At 51.1% G+C, this 22060-nt stretch overlaps 2 protein-coding genes across 6 annotated transcripts in view; one reads left to right on the top strand and one right to left on the bottom strand.

Annotated features, from left to right (window-relative positions):
• Positions 1-22060, top strand: part of CMSS1 (cms1 ribosomal small subunit homolog) — a 177378-nt gene that overhangs the window by 19126 nt on the left and 136192 nt on the right. The gene's annotated exons all lie outside the window — the stretch shown is intronic.
• The window catches only part of LOC116952906 (filamin-A-interacting protein 1-like), a 128410-nt gene that overhangs the window by 12107 nt on the left and 94243 nt on the right, over positions 1-22060 (bottom strand). For all 3 annotated transcript variants that reach the window (XM_032972598.2, XM_076074678.1, XM_032972599.2), the window contains 3 exons: positions 11942-12077; positions 10472-10642; positions 7277-9847 (listed from right to left, as the gene is read on the bottom strand). In XM_032972598.2, the coding sequence (XP_032828489.1) occupies positions 7277-9847; positions 10472-10642; positions 11942-12077 (2878 nt within the window). The remainder of the gene's footprint in view (positions 1-7276; positions 9848-10471; positions 10643-11941; positions 12078-22060) is intronic.

Raw genomic sequence — 22060 nt, 5'->3', positions numbered from 1 at the left:
AACAATGGATGTGAGTTAAAGAAAATGTGTGTGAAGTAAAATAAAAAAAATCCACTTAATAAAATTGCACTTTAAACTTGGTTCGAAGCTTTCGTGACTGCAGGAATTAATCTTTGTTTTTTTCGGTAAAGTCACGTATAAATAATAAATAATAAAATAACATAATAGCGTACGACGTTTCGGTTGCAACACATGATGATGGCTGCTTGTGTTGCAACTGAAACGTCATACGCTATTATGTTATTTTTTTATTTCTTATTTATACGGGACTTTACCGAAAAAAACAAAGATTAAAATTGCACTTTGTTATATATCATTTCTACAATGATGGGAGGGAGGGGATAGCGTGTTTTCGCGGTTGTGCGGCGTAACTCTCCGATGCGTTTTCGGGTCGTACCGTGCCGTAGTTCGGCAACGATGTCCGACGTCTTTGCCCTCCTGCTGCTGGGAGCTTCCTCCAGGAGTGAATTCCTCCCAAGTGCCTCCTGAAGAAGCTCCCAGCGCACGGGAGCGAAACGTCGGAAGACGTTGCCGAACGACGCGCGGCAACGACCAGCGAACGCACGGGAGACGCGCGTTAAGCCGGGCTTGGTTTTTGGGGAGCTCTGGGCTCTCGAAGGTACCACCGTCGCGACGGTAGAGGTATCAGAGTCGCCCCCTGAGCGACCGCAATAAACACGGACGTCCAGGGCCACGTGTGCCACGGCAAGCGCCCCACCATCACCAACCGCAAGATCTCATCCACTTCCCAGCCCCCGCCCCCCCACGATACGCACCCCCCTCTCTCCCTGTTGGCAGTGGTGGTAGCACTTAGCATAAGCGAGCTAAGCAAAGGCTTTAGAGTCCCAAGCAGGTCACGGGGCCCCCGGATTCATGTAAAAATAAATGTACAAAAAAACAAACTCGGATGCATATCGCCAAAAGACGCTCGTAATGCTAATACTATGAAAATAAAGTCACTTGTACTCAGTGGGGTTTTTATTTTATTTAATAATTTAAAAACAAATTTGGACTTGGGCAGGAAACGTTGCTCGAAAGGGGTGGTGGACGATGGTCAGGAATAATAATGGAGTGGCAGCTGAGGAACGGAACGCGTCCGAAAAAATTACGTCCAGTGAGGAGAGTGAACGATGAAATCTACTTTGTGCGCAGAATTACATTACAGGATTGTAAGAGGTGACGGCCACTTGAGTTGGCCTTCATCCAGCTGTGGATTGACTGCGGCTGATGATGATGTGCTGTAATTAAGCACTTTGCCCATCATTCAATGTTCATGTAGTTACGTGCTTGCCGCACCAAAACTGAATCTCTGCCCCCAGCGGAGTGGCACTACCACCGTCTGTCAGCATGACCTCTGTACTCCTCATCATCCTCCTCCTCCTCTCCACGTCGTCGCATTTATTCCGAAACGAACCCGCGCGGGGCCGACTCCACAAACGAACGCAGCCACCACGTCCCTCCGCTCCTACCGTGCCGCCCGACTGATGGTAGGGGGCTGGGATGGGGGCACAGCAGCTTTGCGCCCACCGCTCTCTCTCTCTGTTATTATAAGGCATAGCTGTGTCCCCCGAGGCTTTGCGAGCCCGAAGTGATGTTGCTTCTATCGCGCGGCGGTCGTGTTTACGCGATAGCAACGCCGGGGATATTCCACACGTTTATCAAAGATGACATTCTCGAATTCCTCGGAGTTCTTTGCTGCGGGGCCAGACCGCGGCTATATTTTAAAGTCTGGGCAGCGCACGAGAATATGCAATTCAATCACGCGGTTGAATAACAAAATCCTGTTCATGGTCTGCGAGTCGGTAGAGCGGTGGCGCAGTGGTTAGCGCACCGCACTACGAATTTGGCGACTTAGGTTTGACTCCCGTTGACAGCTGATATCGGCTTTGAGTGATAACTGAACCAGGTCTGCACCCCGTCCCATACCTATACCAATCCGCAGTACAAACATTGCAGACTGCGGTGACAAATGTCCTTGACTGATTTGCCTAGGAGAGGCCTTCATCCAGCAGTGGATCGACAACGGTCTGCACATTATTATAATTTTTTTACTCAAGGTACAGTTTTAAAATAGTACCGCCCAAAAAACCAACAAATTACGTCAAGAAATAACAGGAAAAGCAAATGAGACAAGCGAGGCACAAGCCAATCCAATAAGTAAAGCTCTTCAGACAAATTAATCCGATATAATCACAGGAGGTGGGCTTAAACATCTGTTCATGCAGAGAGCAGCTGGCATCTATACGATAATTATTCCAACATAAGTTCAAGCAGGCATACACACACTGTTGGATTAAGGCCTCGAGTTGCATGGCTTTGTAAATTTTATACGAAGTTTTTTTTTGCGTCAGTATTATAATATTGATATGACAGTATAATGTTGCGGGGGTGTGTTTTAAGTTTTGCTTGAAAGAAATTCAGATGCCGTCTACCGTTGCACGATCTTAAAAGAATGAAAAAAGAAATTTAATTAACAGTGCCTACGACTGTGATACAGAAAGGATAAATGATTTGGGTTCTCTTCAGAGCTGATGAGCAAGATCCGTTGAATTACAGACGAGGATCGCACTTTTTACACCGTAGGATCCTGAGCAAATTGGGAAAGTGTAAGTTGTTGACAAATCGCCAGTTCTGAACCGACGTGAGATGAGGTTCAGTCAGGAGACGTTAAAAGTACTGAACAAACAAACCCTTCGAAAATCCAAATTACAGTATGTATAAACTGAATTGAGTTGAGAGCATGACGATCATTTTTGAATAGAGATTTGCACCTTGGCAAAAGTGGTTACCAGCTCACTTCTCATGGTTATGTCACGTGGGCTGCTTGCTGGATGAAGTCATGCCTATTTGCAGAGCTTTCGTACTATACATGAATATGTGTCAGTTTAACACGTAGGCTTTCACGACCAATATTATTCATAATAAAGGTTTTTGGGTTAGGTCGCGTTATTTATAAAAAGATGGTTTTAATGTGCTCGAGGCAAGTGCTCTTATTTCAAAGTTTTCCATGTACACATTTGCTATAGCAGGAGATAAAGGAGAGCCCATTGCTGCTCCTTCCTATTGTTTAGAGAAATCCCCTCTCCATAAGAAGTAAGTGTTATTTAAACAATGGTCTTCAAGTTTCGGCGAATTGCCCGATGATGCTGGATGTAATTACCAGCGAAAACGTCGTACTCAAACTGTAAATGTTGTGGATTAATTCTTCAACACACCGGTGGGCTAAAGTAGTGAACTATGTCTTTTGTCAACGTGACACTTTTTTGCTGATTGGCCTTGTCGGGTGGTGGAGGGTTACGATACATTTATAAATAACGCGATCTAACCCAAAAAACCTTTATTATGGATGAATATGTGTGCAATCAAAACAACCGGTTTTTACTCCAATAAACTAAAATCAATCGTCTGTCTAGGTCAGGGGTCGGCAACCCGTGTCACCAGGAGGCGCACGTGGCTTTCTTATGAAGCCTCATGCGGTGGCTCTTTAAGGACTGCTTCGTGATGTTTTTTTATTGAAGACCACCGTCTTCGTGTTCACACCGAACTGCGGCTCTTGAAATATTGAGGTTTATTTTTGTTACCGGAATAGACGAAAAAGAAATTGGTCTTCTTGTTATTTTGGTGACCGACTCCTGGTCTAGGTTCTCCTAGGGGAGGCCCTTCTGTCAGCGGTGACGTGGGCCATCAATTGCCACCGTTACCTCTTTTCCTTCTGCTATGGTAAAGATGCACGCACATTTTCAGCATGTGCATATTAAACAATTGTAATAAATTCCCTCCTGTGGAAAAACATTTGTTTGCATTCGCTACTCCGAATATGCACCACTTTACCTTTTAGAATAAATAATACAAAATAATTATCAGCCATTTGCCAGTCCACTGCTGGATAAAGGTCTCTCTTCATGTCATGGTACTGTTTGACCATACTTCACCACTCTGGTGAGTACAGGTTCGTGAGAGTGGGAGAGACGGGACTGGTTCAGATATCACTCGCCCCACTGATGTCAGCTGTGGTCGGGAATCAAACCCAGGTCGCCGAACATGTCGTGGTGCAGTGCATTAACCACTGCACCGCAGCCGCTCACTTGGTTTACAGCGCTGAGTGTGGTCTAATGACTGACTTCCATATCACAATCTTGTGTCCCGTTCAATTCAAGTTACCCTATTTGATGTCTTTTTAACTTCTCTCGGCATTACTTGCACGCAGTTTTATTTTAAAACTCCTTTGAGTCATACAGTCAGGGTGCTTTTTGCCATACATTATTTATTTTCATGCCCAATTGGCTGGTCAGGCATGCGTAATATTTTTTGTAACTTCTAATGACATTTTTGGCTCGGCATTACAGGCCATTATGTCATCCATTTTATAAGCTTGCACTAACCGAGAGAAGCACATGACCGAGCCCGTGTATGTACAGCGGCATATTCGCATTGTAGCACACGCATCTACGTTGATAATTACGCTAACCCAGTTTTTCATCCTGCCTTGCGCTTTATTCCATAACCACAGGGCAGCTCTATTCCTCCGCTCCAAAATCTGTTCACGGTCCGCTATCCCAATGCAGAGACCTATCTCGTTTTCAAAGCAAGCGATAGTTCAGCACTCTGATTCACTCCATTCACTCACTCACTTGATGGTCAGTCGCCTCCTTATCACTCCTATATCGCTATCACCATGGTTACTCTTCCCTTGGACTTCACTCCCCGATGCCACCACTCGTGTCGAGGACTCGGTCCATGAGACAGACTGTTTCATCTCACCCGTGCCGCGTTCCCCCACCGTACTGCAGGTTACAACAACACTCACTCATCCACATCACTTGCACACTCAACCACTCTTTCGCCTTACTGGCAGGTCAAAACGCCTCTCTATATCTTTCCTCACACTGCTCCACTTAGGAATTCCCTCCCATCCTCTATTTTCCCTTCTCTTGTTACCATGCCTAATTTAATAAACGTATCAACTTGTATTTAGTACAACTATTGTTGCGGACTCCTTGGTGTGTTGGGCCTGTAACTGTGATTTAAGATGAAAATAGACGTCCCTTTAGGTTTAACTCGGTTGCCTGTAAAAAAAAAATCACTAATCTATTTAAAGACTGAAACAGGAGGATTCTCCACAACTCGGGCTGATGATGCTGGTTGTTGTTATTACCGGCGAAACGTCACGGGACTCGGATCACAAATGTTGTGGGTTTACTCTCCAACACACCGGTGTGCTGACCTCGTAAGGAATTGTCACATTTTGTTTACGTGACAAACCTTACTAATTGGCTGTGTCGGGTGGTGGCGGGTTTAAAGACATTTATTTTGACGTGATCTAACCCACCAAACCTCTTGCAGATGATATTGGTCGTGAAAGCCGACGTTTTAAACTAATCTATTTTATTGGACAAGCATTTTTAAATATCATCAATTACACATTACTTACACATATGTCATATTCTTGTTACCAGCCTGTTTATACAGCCATGGTTAATCTTCAGATTTTGCTTCACTTTCACAACGTGTTCTCAAATCTGAAATAAAAAAAAACACTGAACTTTTCTTTTTACCCCATAAGATTATCGTGGTGAAATGTTTTGCTTGTGTCATTTTTTTTACCAAGGTCAAAAGTGGATGGCATTACACAGCCCATCATTCGTTCTATAGGCCCCTGCCTGGTTCCTTCAAGGCAGCATTAGTTCTTTTTCGACTTAACGTGCCAATCATGACTTGAGTAAGTTCTGTGACTCACACCCTGCCTCGAAGATGCACACATCGCATTTATAATGACGTAGATGTATTTTTGCACGACGTATGGAACTGCTACATGATTACAACTTCGAGGAAAAGCTAAGTGGGCTTGGGAAAGACACGTCGCTGGAAGGGATATTGGATAATGATGGTCAACAATAACGATGGGACTGGTGGCCAAACAAAGCACAGTGGCCGATAGTCCAACCACCGATGAAATCAGCCCCTGTGCAGGTACCGCGTGACATCACATTCGCCCGCGTCGTGAGAGAGAGATGGCGACGACTTTGGGAGGCCTTGAACCAGCAGTGGATTGAACAAGCCCGATGCCGCGTGACATCACATTCGCCCGCGTCGTGAGAGAGAGATGGCGACGACTTTGGGAGGCCTTGAACCAGCAGTGGATTGAACAAGCCCGATGATTATGGTGATGGAACTGACACAACCTGTTGCCGCATTGCTACTTTGGCACGGACCAAACTACACCACTGCGCTTGCGAGTGCGGGTGACCCTGTGTGTGCAGGGCGTGCGTGTGGGCAAACGAGTATATTATATCCGCAATACTCAGTTTTGTGTTAGATTGCGTAAATATAATTGCGTCTTTAAACCCGCCACCAACCAATTCTAGCTGTCACCTGATGATGCTAGTTGTAATAACTGGCGAAACGTCATGCTCGAATTGTAAATGTGGGTTTGCTCTCCAACACACCGGTGTGCTGTACTAGTAGCGAATTTACATGTTTTGTTTACGTGACAATCCTTACTGATTGGCTGTGTCGGGTGGTGGCGGGTTTAACGACACGTGCATATTGACGCGATCTAACCAAAAAACCTCTACTTTGGATAATATTGGCCGCGAAATCCTACGTGTTAAACTGAGTATATTGTAATACTACAGTACGCCTAAACACTTTACTGCAATGCCACGGTGCAAAAATGTGGAAACATTTTCTTTGTGCTGTGATGTCCCGCTCGTGTTGCCACAACACAAGCGTGCCCGGCAGTGAGCGAGTGTGCGTGTGAAGCGTGTGTACACTTGTAAATGGCAAAATATACGGCAATAGCAAATATGCATGGCTCAACCGCTTGTATTATGACACCTGTTTAATTTGGCCTCTTGGCTTTTTAGCTGGTACCTACTTAGCTGTGGCCTTCACCGTTTATTAATGATGCCTATTATTCAACTCGTATTTAATTATTTTGCTTTACTTCAAGGCCATTACAGTAGTTCAAGGTGCATTTAATTACGAACGCCACTTTATAGAGATTATATTATGTACTTGAGGGTGCAGCCGGTGGTGTGGTTGTCATTAGCTGCTGCTATAAACCCAGATACATTTATTTGATTCCCAGCCACGGTGAATACCAGCGGCGAGCATTATCTGACCCGGTCAAATTGTATCGCCGGTTGGACAGAAGCTGGGGGGGGGGGGGGGGGGGGTGGGATTCAAACGAGCCTGCCCACTGTCCCCACTGCACAGGATACAGAAGGAGATATTAAAGAGTAAACATTGCCTCGCCACCGGCACAGAAACTCACCGAGGGCAGGGAGGTTCTCGAGAGCTGGCTGCCTCCGCTGGATGGCGTGATCGTGATGCTGCTGGTTACTTTGCTGCTGGCAGCGGAGAGTGACCCTTTGGCCACGCCGTGACCTCCGGGCCTGCGCAGGATGGTTCCCGTGGCGATCATCTCCTTCTTTTCCGTCGCCACGAGCGTGATGGCCGCACCGGAGGGCCCGCCGGGGTGGCCGCCCTCGGCCGGCGAGCCGTGCTGCCGCCGGTACGGGGATCCCAGGTGGATGTGGATCTTGTTGTCCTCGGTGGTTATGATGGAGCTGCCCGAGCCGAGGGCTTTGAACGATGGCGTCCGCGTGGCCGTGGGCTTCTCCGGAGACACGCGGAAGATGGTGGGCTTCCCCGCCACGATTTCCACGGGCTCCGGCGAGAGAAGGTGGTCCGTGGTCGCCGACATGGCCACGATCTGGATGGGGGAGGACGGCCGCTCGGGCGAGGACGAGCCGGAGCTGTCCGGCGACCTGTTGCGCGCGATGGTCGCGATCACGACGGGCGACGCTCGCTCCGGCGCCGCCAGCACCGTTGCCTTGTCCACGCTGTGCCTTTGGCCGCCCCTGGATGAGATTATTGCAGAATTGGGCAGGATGGTGATCCTGGGTTTCTGCAAGCCGGACGTCGGGATGGTGGCGGTAGTGGTGTAGGAGACGTCCTCCGTGCTGGGGCTCGTTATTTCCAGCATGGCCGTGTTGTGCTGGTGGTCGGGCCGGACGCGGATGTGGAGGGGCTGGCCCTGTTTGTGGGACAGCACCATCTCCCCGTGCTGTGGCACGTGGCCATTCATCTGTGGCTTGTTCTCGCCGTTTTGTTGAATAAGCTCCCTCTTCTTTATCCACGGAATGAAGGACTTGCGCTGGTTCGTGTCGCTCGAAGTCGAGGTGAAACGCCCGTGCAGCGATGGGCAGTCGCCGAAGCTCTTCCTCTCCTGGCGGAGATTGCTCATGATGTGGTTTTCCTCCTGCATCGTTTTCTGGATGAACGACGACACGTTATCCTCCTCGCCGTTCATCGTGTCCATCAAACTGGCGTCCGTCTGCACGGCGGCTGTCGCCACTGGGACGTCGATAAGCTTCCTGCCGTTTAAGCTCGGTCGCAGCGCGCGTCCGTACCGCTTGAATCGGTCGAGTTCTTTGGTCAGGCTCTCAACCTCGGCAGCGAAATCGTGGTTCCTGCTCTCCTCCTGCAGGAGCCTCTTCTGCACGGCCGCAAAGTCATCCTGAAACTGCGCCAAGTGATCCTCCGCCGCCATGAGTTCGTGCAGCTTCTCCTTCAGCGCCTGCACCTCGCTGGCCAGGTGGCTGGACTTGGTCTCCTCCTGGCGTAGCCTCGCCCTGAATTCGTGCTCCTCGGCACTGCTCAGGTCGCCTCTCTCGGCGACCTTCCCCCGCGCGATCTGCGTCTTCGCCTCCTCCAGCTGCTGAAACAGGAGCTGCGCTTTGTCCTGCTCGCTCCGGTAGCGCCGTTTCAGCTCGTCGTACTCATCCTCCGTTTTCATGAGGTCATCCTCCACCACCTCGAGCTGCTTCAAGCGGGCTTTGAGCCTGTCAATCTCCTGCGTCAGCTCCATCACCTTGTTGCTGTCGTCATCTGCGCACCTCGCTAATTTGGCATTGAAGAGCAAAGGCTTCATCCCCACCCGATCGTTCCCATCGTCATCCATGTCCGCTAACCTGTCCTTCAACTTGCTCATCCTGGACGTCAGCTCGCTCGCTCGAGACTCCTCCACCTTCAGCTTGCTTTTGAGCTCATCGCGTTCTTTGGATAAAAGCGAATTTTTCTCCTCCAGCTCCGCTTTCATCTTCAGAGACTTTTTACTCTCGTCGATGAGCTTCTCTGTGACCTCGTTCACTTTGCTCTGCTCGTCCTTCATCCGCCTGGTGACCTCCTGGAGCTTATGTTCCTCCTGCTTCAGCCTCTCGGCCGTCGTCTTCCTTTCATCGGCCAGCACGATGGCGAACGACTTCAGCTTGGCCAGGTCGTCGCGCATGGCCTGCTCCGTCTTGCTCAGCCTGCCCTCCATCGCCTCCAGCTCCCTCATGCGGCACTTGAGGGCCTCCAGCTGCCCGCCGAGCTCCTTCGAGAGCTTCTGCTCCTTTTGCAGTTCGCACCGCAGCTGCTCGCACTCCACCCTGTTGCGGCCGAGGGCCTCCTCGCCCTTCTCCATCTCCACCACCCGCTGCCGCAGCTGCCCCACCTCGCCCTTCAGCTCCGCGCCGCGGCGCTCCTCCTCCTGCAGCCGCTCGCGCAGCTCCCTGGAGTGCGCCTCGGCGCGCTGGATCTCCTCGTCCTTGCCCTCCATCTCCAGGAGCCGCTTGCGCAGCGTCTCCAGCTCGGCCGCCATCCCGTCCTGGTTGCCCTGCGCTTGCCGCAGCTCGTTGATCTCGGCCTCGGCGCGCTTGAGCTCCTCCTCGGCCCTCTGCAGGCCCCGGTTGGCCTCCTCCAGCTCCTCCACGCGCTGCGCCAACCCCGCCATCCTCTGCCTCAGCTGCCGCCCGTGGGCCTCCTCGTTGGCAAGCTTGGCCGTCATCTCCTCGTGCTCCTGAAAACGGTGAGGGTTGTGGGGGGTTGTCGCGAGATTTTGAAATGCGACAAAGTTTTTTTTTGCTGCCATCGCTGCTTCTGCTGCCGGTGACTGTGCTGAGCGACCGTTTGCAAGCGAGGATTATTTGCAGGTCAACACAACTTCTCTCTTTGTTTATTTCCTTGCACTGTTCGACTTTGGAATTATCCCCTATCGTCTCTTTTCCAAAGCATTTACAACCCTACCTTGCTCACATCAAGAAACGCATTATCTCTTGCACCATCACGATCATCATTATTAGTTGCGTTCATCGCATACCTGTCAACCCCTTATCAGTGCCTACCTTATTACAGCCCAAATCAGACCATATTGCCCTTATAAATCTCAACGTCCATCTTACAAAGTCACATCACAAGGGAGAAACACAAACAAATAGACAAAATTGTTGTTTTTTTGCCCTTATCGAAACGTCTGTACGCCGTATGGACCTGAAAACTCAATTTCCCTGTGCGAGAATACACGGGTAAACCGTACATGTTGGCAGCGATGTCATCGTGAGCCCCTTATCATTCTTTGGCCCTTTGCTCAACAGGCTGTGACATTATCAGCAGTTGTAACAAAGCCCGTTGGTGGCAACCGGACCTGGTAGAAGCGCGTGGTCTGCTCCTCCAGCTCGGCCTCCAGGCGCTGCGCTCGGCCGCTCTCCTCCTGCTGCGTGCGCGCCGCCTCGTGCAGGCGGCTTCGCGCTTGCGCCAGCTCCAGGGACAAGTCCCGCACCTCTTGCTCCCTCCGGCGGAGCTCCTCGTTGGAGCTCTGCGCTCGCGCGCCGCGGATTGAAACGGAAACGGCGGCGGCGCGTCAGCGAATGATGCGACAGGTCGGAAGACGCCAAGCCCTGCGAGCGCACGTGAAGTCCACGCGCGCGTGGGTATGGAGGGCCTCTTAGCCTTCCAAGAGCACACGGTGACGTGAACTCACAGGTGGACATGAAGACCAAGCACTTCATGGTATGGAATAACTAAAAGGCCAGATATGATATGACTCCTTATTTCTACGTTCATCGGAATAACACTTGCATTTATTGGCAATCGGCATGCTAAACATGTGGCACCAAGACGACCATCTGGTACCCTGTGACCTCTTGGTTAAATCTAAAGTTCCTTCTAACTTTCAATGGACTTAATTGCTCGTTGTTGAAACGGCCAAGTGTCAGGAAAGGTCAAATCATCTGTATGCTCCCCTACCAGTATGCTCAGCAGGATTTTGGGCCTGGTTAGCGCTTGGATGGGGGAGACTGCCTGGGAACACCAGTTGGTATAAGCTTCGGCTCCAACGTGGCCAGGAGATGGCAGTATGACGGCAGTACATCAATGGATTCTTTAATGTAGTGGTGTGGCTCTTTCAGTGTTACCAGGATACTCGGGTTTCCTAAGCGGGGTTGAGCCCGGTAGCTTGGATGGGCGACCACCATTTGTAGGCTGTTATAGGATGCCGTGGGGCTACGTTGTGGCCAGCAGAAATCAATTGTTGTACTGTGCTGTTCTCCCACCTTTATGCTCCCCCTCATCTTCATGAACCCGTACTGGCCAGCTTGGTGAAGTACGCTCAAATCAAGCCGCATGACGGGGGGCCCTCATCCTGCAGTATACTGACAAGAGGGCCATACGTGTCCGTGATTTTGAGAATATGGAAGTGGAACGGTCCGGTGTGTTTTGGGTCCTACTGCATGTTGATCGGCATGATATCCTGAAGAAGCTCTGTGCACGAGGAGCGAGCAACTTGCTGCACAAACCACAAAAATCATCGGAGAGCTACAGCTGCCTTCGTCTCAAAATAAAACACGCGCACGGCCCTTTTCGTCAAACCTGTTTTTGGCAGAGGGCCTCCCCCACGGTGCACGGGTCGCGGGGGTTTCTTTTATTTGAGCGCGTGCGCATCGCACGAGGTGGCCAGTGCCTGCGTTGGCCAACGTAAGGGACGACCATAAGTCGCGGGAGCATAGTACGCCGCCGCGATGGGATTTTGCTGCCACGACCCGCGAAACCTACGCAGCGGCGCGCGGTGGGCGCCGAACGAATGCCGGGGCCGGGCGTTCGGCGAGCGCCGTGCTACCTGCTGCTCGTCGGCGAGGAGCAGGGCGAGGGCGCGCAGCTTGGACGCCTCTTCGCCGAGCCTCGTGGCGCTGGCCGCGTGCTCCGCCTCCTTGCGCTGCTGGTACGAGCGCTCCTGCTCCAGCACTCGCTTCAGCCTGCTCGTTCGGCACGCGGGGCGGGAAGGGGTCGTCGCAGCAGCAGAGAGAGCCGCCGTTAATTCGACGGTGGCAACGAAGCATTGCGGGCGCGTCGCCCCGGGGATTTACGACGGCCCGCATTCACGATGTTTATATACATGACCCCCACCGTGGATCGGAACTTGACTCACGACGGCATCTTCTGACACGAACCCGAAAACGTTTGAGTGGAGTCAGTCTGGTTTCTGGTGTGACTTGGCGTGGCGCTTTTCTTCTTACTTTTATCGGCCATATTAAACCCTGGTAAATGTGGCCGATAAAAGGGAAAAAAACCACATCGCAGGTGATGTTTACTTCTGTTTCTACTGGCGATGGGAAAATAGGGCCCATTTTACGACGGAGTTTCGAGCGAAGGATTTTTTCTTTTCTTTCTCCAGGTAAGGCCCACTGAGCTCTCTACCATAGCTCTTGTTCAGCAGCAACCTGCCTGCCAATGGTAGCTCAACAAAGTGGCTTATCGTGTGGACATTTATAGCAGCCAAATACTCTAAACGCGTATGTCGAAATGTGGAGGGAAAAACTGGAGGACCCGGATAGAAAAATCCACGCGTAATGTCTTAACAGTGGGGACCGCCTGTATTGGTTTATATCGCGATCTGGAATTACGACAGTTCGTCAAATCGCCGGGCAGGGCCGTACCCGCTTGATCCGCACTTTCAATGAGCCACGGTTGGCTTGCGTACGGTGCGAAAGAAGTTCGTCATGCGTACGTACGTACTACACGGCGGGGATGGGGGGGTGGGGGGAGAGTGCGTGGCCCTGCTGCGTGAGCGTCCATCGGCGGCGTATGGGCCGTGGAGTGGGGGGGGGGTTACTAGAGTGCACTTTTCAACATTTGCTTTATCAGAATAAAAATTTATCGTGGAGGAATCCGATGAGCTATGGAGCTCTTTTTCAGAGGTGTCCAGGAGGGGGGGGGGGGGTGGGTGGGCGGGTCAGCAAAGTTACAACAACAAATAATACAAACAACAACAACAACCGATAGGAGTGGAAAATAGAGGGGGGTTTAAGCAAGTCACGACAAAATGGTCAAGTGTAAAAAGTACAAATTGCAATGAGGCTACCGGGACAAATGTACAACGTCTGTCTTCTCGTTCAGCGCAATGCACGTTTATCTCCACGCTACTTTTACTGCAGGCACTACAGCCTCGTCTCTTACTGCTTCAAGATGCTGCTCGGTGACGGGTTGGCAAGCGTGTTGGTTTTTTGCTACGGTGTAACCAGGTGCCCAATGGGTTTTACCTCTGCACAAAGTTAAACATAAAACCTAAAGCCTAAAATGGAGGGGCAGGGCCATTACTGGTTCAGGTATCACCCGCCAGTGAAGTTAACCGTGGCCAGGAATTTAACTCGGGTTGCCATCCTCGTAGTGCAGTCGCTAACGACAGATGGTACCTCTTGTCCATAGTTCTTTGATTAAAAACGTATTTTAGAGTTTGCACTTTTCTGTTGACAACGTAGCCTCGCAGCAGCCTGTAAAACCTCATGGTGGTCACCCATCCAAGGACACTGCAGCAGGCTCAAAATTTGCTTAGCTTTCCAGATTTTATCAGATTGATCACATTCCTGCTCATTTGGTCAGAGGTGAGTTCCAATTGAGATCAGTTTATTTTGACTCAGAAGACGTAAATTGAATGAGGCTTTAAGTACATATTTTTGTCTCCTGTTACATATACAACTTTTTACATCCTATCATTGTCCCCAAGTGACTTTATCTGAATAAATGCCACTTATTTTGAAATGTAAAAAAGAAATTTGAGTACCATACATAGAAGATGTGAATTTCAATCATAATTTAAATTGGAAGTGCGGTGAGTAGCCCAGCATCGCATTCACCTTCTTGAACTTTATATATTTCAAACATTATACTTTACGGGAATAATGCCCCGACAAATTTACCAAATGGCCACACAATCGCTGGCCCACCCATGCTGACGCGGCGGTGAGCGCAGCTGACCAATGGACTAGCCAGATCTACCAACAGCACAAATCCGTGGGGAGTTTTTTTCGAGTGGCCTTGCGATCATTCACCGTCGGGGGGTATGTAGCAGGCAGGCCGTTGGCACGCAACCCTGCACGCAATCCGGCACGTTACGCACGCGCGCGGTCGGTCAACATTCGTCCAAGCAAGCAAAGGGTTTGGAAGAATAAGTAAAATAATAAAATAATCATAAAGGAAATTTGTGCTTGTGCGAGCGCCTCTGATGAGCGTGTGTGTGGGGAGGGCGTACTTATTGTGTCAGGGAGGTTTATAGGGCAGTTGTGGTTGGGGGGGGGCAGGCGGGTGGAAATCTCCCATCTGGTTTTTAGTTTTGGCTAATTTGAAGCCTCACGGCAAAAATTAAGAAAAGCGTAGCGCGTCCGTTCAGGCTTTGCACGGGTATTTTGCCTTTCCGTGACTAAGGTGTTGAGGACACTATTATTTTCTGTAATTGCCTAAGACGCAACCGGAATCATTCTGCAAACCTCCCTCCCAAGCTCCCGAGACAAAAGAAATACTGTTCTGTGCGAGTCGCAGAGAGCCGGGCACGCAACTTATGTCATTCGCAAAAAACACAGCGCGGACATACACGCGGTGCGCACACCGTATCAAGGAAGCACGCTCACCGCTGTCCTTGTGGAATTTGTCAAATTCGCGACCGTGGTGATCGTGGCGACCGATCACAGACGGTGGTCACCACATCGCGCGGCGCTTTCAGATGCGCGGATTCCGCGGCCGCCCTGGAACGCTATTCCCGATATTGTGAAACCGCTGGCGCTCTGAACTTTAAAATCTAGATTGAAAACTGATTTCTTTAGAACTGTTTTTTTGCGTTTAGTTTTCCTTCCCGCGCGCCTCCGATTAGCATAGTTGGCTACGTACGGTGTGAAAGAAGTTCAACATACAGTACAAAAATGAAGTGACATCAACTTAATGGAATGCGGCGATGCGTGCACAATGTGCACGGTGCGCGTTTTTCCCTTTTCTCATTATCTGTATTGCTTCCCATAGTTGCATTTGGCCGCTGGTCAGACTCATAATCTCAATATTTTTTATTTATCCTGGAGGGAATCCGATGAGCTACAAAGCTCTTCCCCCCCTCCCCCCCCCCCCGCAGACGTCCGGTCGTGGTTTTTTTGTTCACTCCGCTCCGAGGTCCCCACTTGAGTCGGAGCCTCGCGGAGTCGGCGTCGAGGTCGGTGCCAGACCCGGCGAGTGCCGCTCGTCAGCTTTGAACAATCAAAAGTCGTCGTTCCCTTCGCCGGTGCATAATGACGGGATTGAGGGCTTTGAAGCTAATCAAAACCGTTTGGCTTCTAACTGCGCAATTCCGGGTTACCGTGTCACGATTTGGCGACAGCACGTCGCTTACCGTGGAGATGATTAAGTCCGTTGTTTTAGCGCTCACCCCCATCTGTGCTCTGGTCCGCTCACCACCATGTACCAGCAGCAGCAGCAGCGTAAATCCTTCTCCTTCCTACTCATTCCTTTATCTTTCTTTGTTTGTGTTGATGGAAAGGCAGGGCCGTCAGTCCGCTTTCTCACCACCGCCAATGTTGTCAATTAACGTTGCAGCTTAACACTTGACAAATGTATTTGTTCCCAACTACGGCTCTGTTTACACACCGAGTCGACGATGGCAGGCGCAAGGATCCCTGCACCGTCTGCTTTCAGTTTAATTTAGTAATTTGTTTTTTAAGGCGCGGGAGCAGCCGAGCGTTGCGCCTGCACAAAGGGGAGTGCAAGTGCGGTACGCGAGAGGCGAACGCAAGAACGTCTGGCGGGCAACGCTGTAAAATAACTCCAGCCCCCCAACCCCACCTCCTCCTCCCCACTAACCCCGCGTAGTAACTTGAACGGATCCGAAACGTAAGTCTTGCCGGATTCTGAAATTCCTAAAGGAGTGGAGGAGACGGGGAAGGAGGGGAAGAGGGGAGAGAGAGAGAGATTTTTTTTTTCCTTTTTGCCATGGGCTACAGGATCACGCGAAGAGAGTCCCTCGTGTTGCTGCTGGCTTGCCTGGGAGACAGACCTACCAGAGGCACCTACCAGGGACAAACCTACCAGAGATACCTACCAGGGACAGACCTACCAGAGACAGCAGGCACTTGAAGTCGCATTGAGATGGGGTGGGGAGAGTGAGTTGGTGGGGGGGGGGGGGTGTGGAGGGGGGGGGGGCAGGAGAGTAAGAGCAGAAAATGCCTGGCCCATGATCTCATCTGTGGCACCAGCCCAGTAAGCAGGGGGTAGAGTGTGGGGTGCAGGGTTGGTGGTGGGATGGGGGGTTGCGGCTAGTTGGGGTACGTTAGGAGTGGGGTGCGGGGGGGTTTGCTGAAGGGGGGGGGGGAGGGGGGTCGGCAGTGGGTAGAGAGATGAAGGACTGGCGAGGAGGCGAAGAGGTGGGAGAGGATTGTGGGAGGTGTACGTGAGCTCGTTCGCTCCGCGGTCCTGGAAGGGGAAAGGGTGGCTCGCTATGGACGTGACGAATGTTGCCGATAATGAGAAATGAGTTTTAAGGTTTGTTGAAGAGGAACGAGTGGGAAATTGAATTAGAGGGGAGGGGAGGGGAGGGAAGGGAAAAAAGTGTGCTCGAGAACGAAAAAAAATACACGGTGTAAATGTAATTTGAAACAAATGATGGTGGAGGGTTCTTATCGTTTTAAAAGGTGCCCCGTGCACTTGGGAGTCTTCTCGCCCTGTCAAACTTTGCCTCTTGAATACGTACAATAGCGGGTTAAGGGCATCCAACAGGGCGGAAGGGGGGGGGGGGCTAAGTGTGAACGTGTTGGCTGTTAGACGCACAGAGTTGCCCATTGAAGAGACCACACTGGGAAGTGACTCTCGGCTGAGATCATCGCGCGCGGCTGCGCGATTCTCACCGCACACACTCGAGCTGTGGCTGCCGTGTGTCAACCTTGGGTCATGCGGTGGCATGGGAAGGGCACCCGCCCGTGAGCTCAGTCAGCAAATGCGGATACCTGCGAATCTGGTAATATCATTATTCACCTCCCCCTGAGTTGATCTTCATGAATAACGTCACGATTCAGGGTTGTCATTCTATCCAACAGTACATTTGTTTACATCTTCACCTTAACTGCAGCCTCGCACCCCCTTTGGTTCTCAGAAAGGGCATCTCGCACCCCCAGGGGGTGCGTGCACCCCAGGTTAAGAACCCACTGGTTTGCATTATGCCGAATGGTAGTGCCTTCTAGTGCCCGCAAGGGTAACATTAACACGTGATGTGGCAACCTATGCAATAATGTATAATGTTGCGGCTCTTTGTCAGTCCACCGCTGCCTGAATGCTTCACCATGTGGGTCTGGGCGGGTTTTTTTTTTGACCATACAATGCTATACTTCAATGCGCTGGTCAATGCAGATTGGTTCAGATGTTACCACGGATGTTAGCCATGTCTGGGTATCGACGTCAGGTCAGTGGCCTAACACAACCCACCCATACAACACGTACAATCGAAAAGCATCCAGTTGGTACGCACGTGATACAACGCATGCATTGCAGTCTTAATAGCCGACATTAGTTATTACTGCTTTTTGCGTGTTTAGTTTTGCTGTCCTTCCTCCGCACCTCCGATTAGCACGGTTGGCTACGTCCGGTGTGCAAAGAATGTCAACGCACTCAAACTCGGTTTGAAATCTGGGTTTTCAGCCACCCGTGATTAAACCGGCGATACCAAGTGTCGTGAGATGGACGGGCTCAGCCTGCTTACAAACGATTGTACATTGGCGTGGGTGTTTGTCCTCTGAACCCTGTATTATAACTAAGACTAGTGGGACTTAAGAGTCTCCTTCATTAAATGAAACGTAACGACTCGAACCGGCGTGTCAACCCTGGCTTTGCGACACGGGCAGCATCAACATCAGCGGGCACAAAAGCCAAAGAAAAACTGTGTTACGCCAAAAAAACACTCACCAGAGCAATACTGTAAAGACGCAAAATGAATTAATGGAGGGAAGACGCGCGTGAAAAATGAGCCACGGGCCGAAGATAGCAGACGCAAGGTGGGGGCGGTGTGGGTGGGGAGGGGGGGGCTGGGTTGAGATAGAGGCCGCTCCGCACACGGGGGACAAAGCGGGACGACGGATCATCAATAAAACCCCGCGCAGCCGGACTGGGGCCAGCCGGGCTGGGCCAGCCGGAGAGGCCCATTTGGCTGGCAGCCACTGCACAGATCCTGCTCCCCCCATGCCTCCTTGCTCTTGCCCATTTTATTCCGCACCAACCACATCCGCTCCTCATCTACGGACGGGCGGGCGGTCCCGAGCCCTCTTTTCGGGGGGGGGGGGGGGCGGTGGTAGGAAACCGTTTTAGAGATGCAATAAAGTCAAACTAAAACTTGCAAACAAAAATGCCTCCCTCGGGAGTTGGGGGTAATGCTCGCGTTGATGATGGTGAGACAGAATGTTTGTGAGCTCACACGTTTTTGGGTTTTGCGGCTCTACTCCTAATTTCACCCTCAACAACGTGAAGGTGCAGACCTGCAGCCTCTCTCTCTCAGGCCGCCACTGATGCCAAAAGGGCCTGCACTAGGGGGAGCTCACTAGGGGGAGCTCACCAGGGGTAACTCACTAGGGGGAGCTCACTAGGGGGAGCTCACCAGGGGGAGCTCACTTAGGGGAGCTCACCAGGGGGAGCTCACTTAGGGGAGCTCACTTGGGGGAGCTCACTTGGGGGAGCTCACTTAGGGGAGCTCACCAGGGGGAGCTCACCAGGGGTAGCTCACTAGGGGGAGCTCACTAGGGGGAGCTCACCAGGGGTAGCTCACTAGGGGGAGCTCACTAAGGGGAGCTCACCAGGGGGAGCTCACCAGGGGGAGCTCACCAGGGGTAGCTCACTAGGGGGAGCTCACCAGGGGTAGCTCACTAGGGGGAGCTCACCAGGGGGAGCTCACTAGGGGGAGCTCACTAAGGGGAGCTCACTAGGGGGAGCTCACTAGGGGGAGCTCACTTAGGGGAGCTCACTAGGGGTAGCTCACTAGGGGGAGCTCACTAAGGGGAGCTCACTAGGGGGAGCTCACCAGGGGTAGCTCACTAGGGGGAGCTCACCAGGGGTAACTCACTAGGGGGAGCTCACCAGGGGTAGCTCACTAGGGGGAGCTCACTAAGGGGAGCTCACTTAGGGGAGCTCACCAGGGGGAGCTCACTTAGGGGAGCTCACCAGGGGGAGCTCACTTAGGGGAGCTCACTTGGGGGAGCTCACCAGGGGGAGCTCACCAGGGGGAGCTCACCAGGGGGAGCTCACTAGGGGGAGCTCACTTGGAGGAGCTCACTTGGAGGAGCTCACTTGGAGGAGCTCACCAGGGGGAGCTCACCAGGGGTAGCTCACTAGGGGGAGCTCACTAGGGGGAGCTCACTAGGGGGAGCTCACTAGGGGGAGCTCACTAGGGGGAGCTCACTTGGAGGAGCTCACTTGGAGGAGCTCACTAAAGGGTGCTCACTAAAGGGTGCTCACTAAAGGGTGCTCACTAAAGGGAGCTCACTAGAGCCCCTCCAGTGGAGGGTATTTGGCAAACTCTTCCCGTGCCGGCGAGACGTCTCGGAACGGGGTGGGATGCACACCCAGGAGACTTTCCAGCACCCAACCCCGACCTGCCGATCGACTAACCGTGGCGTCACCCATGCATGCTACCGGGTGAAAAGAAGCGAGCGGGGCACGGTGGGGCTGAAGGAGCTTGGCACCATTTATTCGACCGCTGCACCAGGAAGGTGAATTGCCCTGGCGACCTCTGGGTTGACAAGTTCCGTGTGCTAACCATTACACCCAGAAAGCATCCTTTATTATTTTTCCTAACCAGAAGAGTAGAGGAAATGGTCATGCTGATGACCCTAAAGCCAGACGTATATGGGATTGTAAGTTTGGGGTTCATGCTTTGCTCCCAATCTCTCCCCGCCCGCCCCAAGCCACCGTAATTACTTCTTAATAACCGGAGTAATTTCCAGGCAATTTCTGAATGCTTATGTTGTATATTCAATTACAAGTGATTGTGAATCTTTGGCAGAAGTGTATTTTAATCAATTACGTTACACTTGATTACAAATTTGCTTGACCACATGTTGTGGTGAATGCGCTAGGAGCAGTTTGAAGGCTTTTAAATTTTTTAAAAAATTTGAAACTTGCTCAGGATTTGTAATCCATCACATTATTTACTTCAGAGAGGCTGGCGAATGCCATGCTATTGAGATGCCACAATTGCTTGAGAACAAAAAAAAACCCGTTGATACTCAAATGGCGTATTGGCACAATGAGGGAGATATGGAACAGATTGCATATTTTTATTCGCACATTCTTTTGGAGACTACACTGTGTTCGTGGTCTCAAGGATTCATGCGTGGAGACAACGCAGGGTGAACCCAATCGCATGGGGCGCCACGGTGGCTAGGAGATGGTAACTCCCTCGCCTGGTATGCAGGAGGGCGTGGGTTCGACCCTAACCCTGACGCCTGCTGCTGTATATTTGGAGTTTGCGTGTTCTCCCCGTGGTCACGTGGACTTTTTCTCCGGGTCCTCCGGTTTTTTCCTCCACATTTAGAATCAACATGCGTTCAGAGTATTTGGCCGCTATGAATTTCCACGTGATAAGACACTACGTTGAGGTATCATTTGTGAAAAAAGAGCTATATAGCTCAGTTGGCCTTACCTGGTAAATTATAAACTAGTGTTTAACATAACACGGTCTTATGTGGTCCTCAAACAACAACTGCCTCCTTTGGGAGACCTTTCTTATTCTTCGCCAGCTGGGACTTCATAGCAGGTGGGCATCACAAGCCTGCGTTGCCGATATACGCTTAAGAGTGACGTTGTCGTACTTGATGCGAAAATAAATCTTGACTTTGTGAGAATTCCTGCTGTGGGTAGCCGGTTCGGGGAACACCGTTTTGGCGATTACATTACGAGGCGGGGTTTTGTAAATGCGCTTCACGTAGAAATAACTCCGCGTGTGTGTGTGTGTCCGTGTGTGTGTCTGTGTGTGTGTCCGTGTGTGTGTGGCCACCCACCCCCTCGTGTGCCATGCCGGCCTTAATAGGTGCTCGCTAACAGCACTTGCCCCTACAGTCTGTTAAGGCTACACGGGGGATCTTTGTCTTTGGTCACAGTAGGGGCACTGGTGATGCATCGGCCAATCATCTCAGTCAGTCAACTCATAGCACCTGGGTCTGTCCTATGACCTCCTGCCAGTGGGTGTTCGACAATTCACGTGACCTCGACGTGCACATAGCCTGGCACAAGCGCCATGGTGACGTCACCGCCACTTAGTGGCGAATGGCGGTTGTCGTCGTTGTTGTTGTTGCGTGTGTGTGGTGTTTGTGTGTGTGTGGTGTTCGTGTAGACTTGGCCAATAATTGAATAACGTGAACATGCCCACGACATTTAAAGGCAAAACTAACACAAACTTGACTTTGACCCCAACTTTTTTTTCTCTCAAAATAGGTTAATATTAAAATAAAAGCACCATTAGTCGCATTCTTTCGATAATTGAACGTCTTCGTATAAAACACACAAGCGTGCTTTCGCGTGCTGGACATAATGTTTCTGGGCTAATATTTACGCGAGAAAATAACAATTTAATAAACACCGAGGCGTTCCCCCGCTCCTCCCTCGCTGTTCGCTTTGTCTCTCTCTCTCTCTCTGGCCACATCACATCTTTGTGGTCTTGATGTGCCCCCATTAACATTCCGGGCAAATGAGTGGTACGTCTGAAGCCAGTGGCCGGGAGGACACTGAGCCGAGACCGTGGATCATTGCGCTATGTCTGTCCTCTCCCTGGGGGCACGCGCGCAGAAATTACGGATTCCTCTCTCCAAAGCTTTTGTCACATTTTTGTTACTCTCCCATGTTTTAGACTAAACAAGTAACCGGATATTGAGCCCCCATCCCACCCCCCCCCGCCGAAGGGCTTTTGGACACATTCTGAAGTGTGTAAAATTGCCGTCGCGTAAAAAAA

The sequence above is a fragment of the Petromyzon marinus genome, chromosome 49, assembly GCF_048934315.1.
Source record: "Petromyzon marinus isolate PM22_M1 ecotype Great Lakes invasive population chromosome 49, UKy_Petmar_22M1.pri1.0, whole genome shotgun sequence".
Lineage (NCBI taxonomy): Eukaryota > Metazoa > Chordata > Hyperoartia > Petromyzontiformes > Petromyzontidae > Petromyzon > Petromyzon marinus.
Note: the sequence above shows the minus strand (reverse complement) of the source record. Positions and strands in the feature narration are given on the sequence as shown.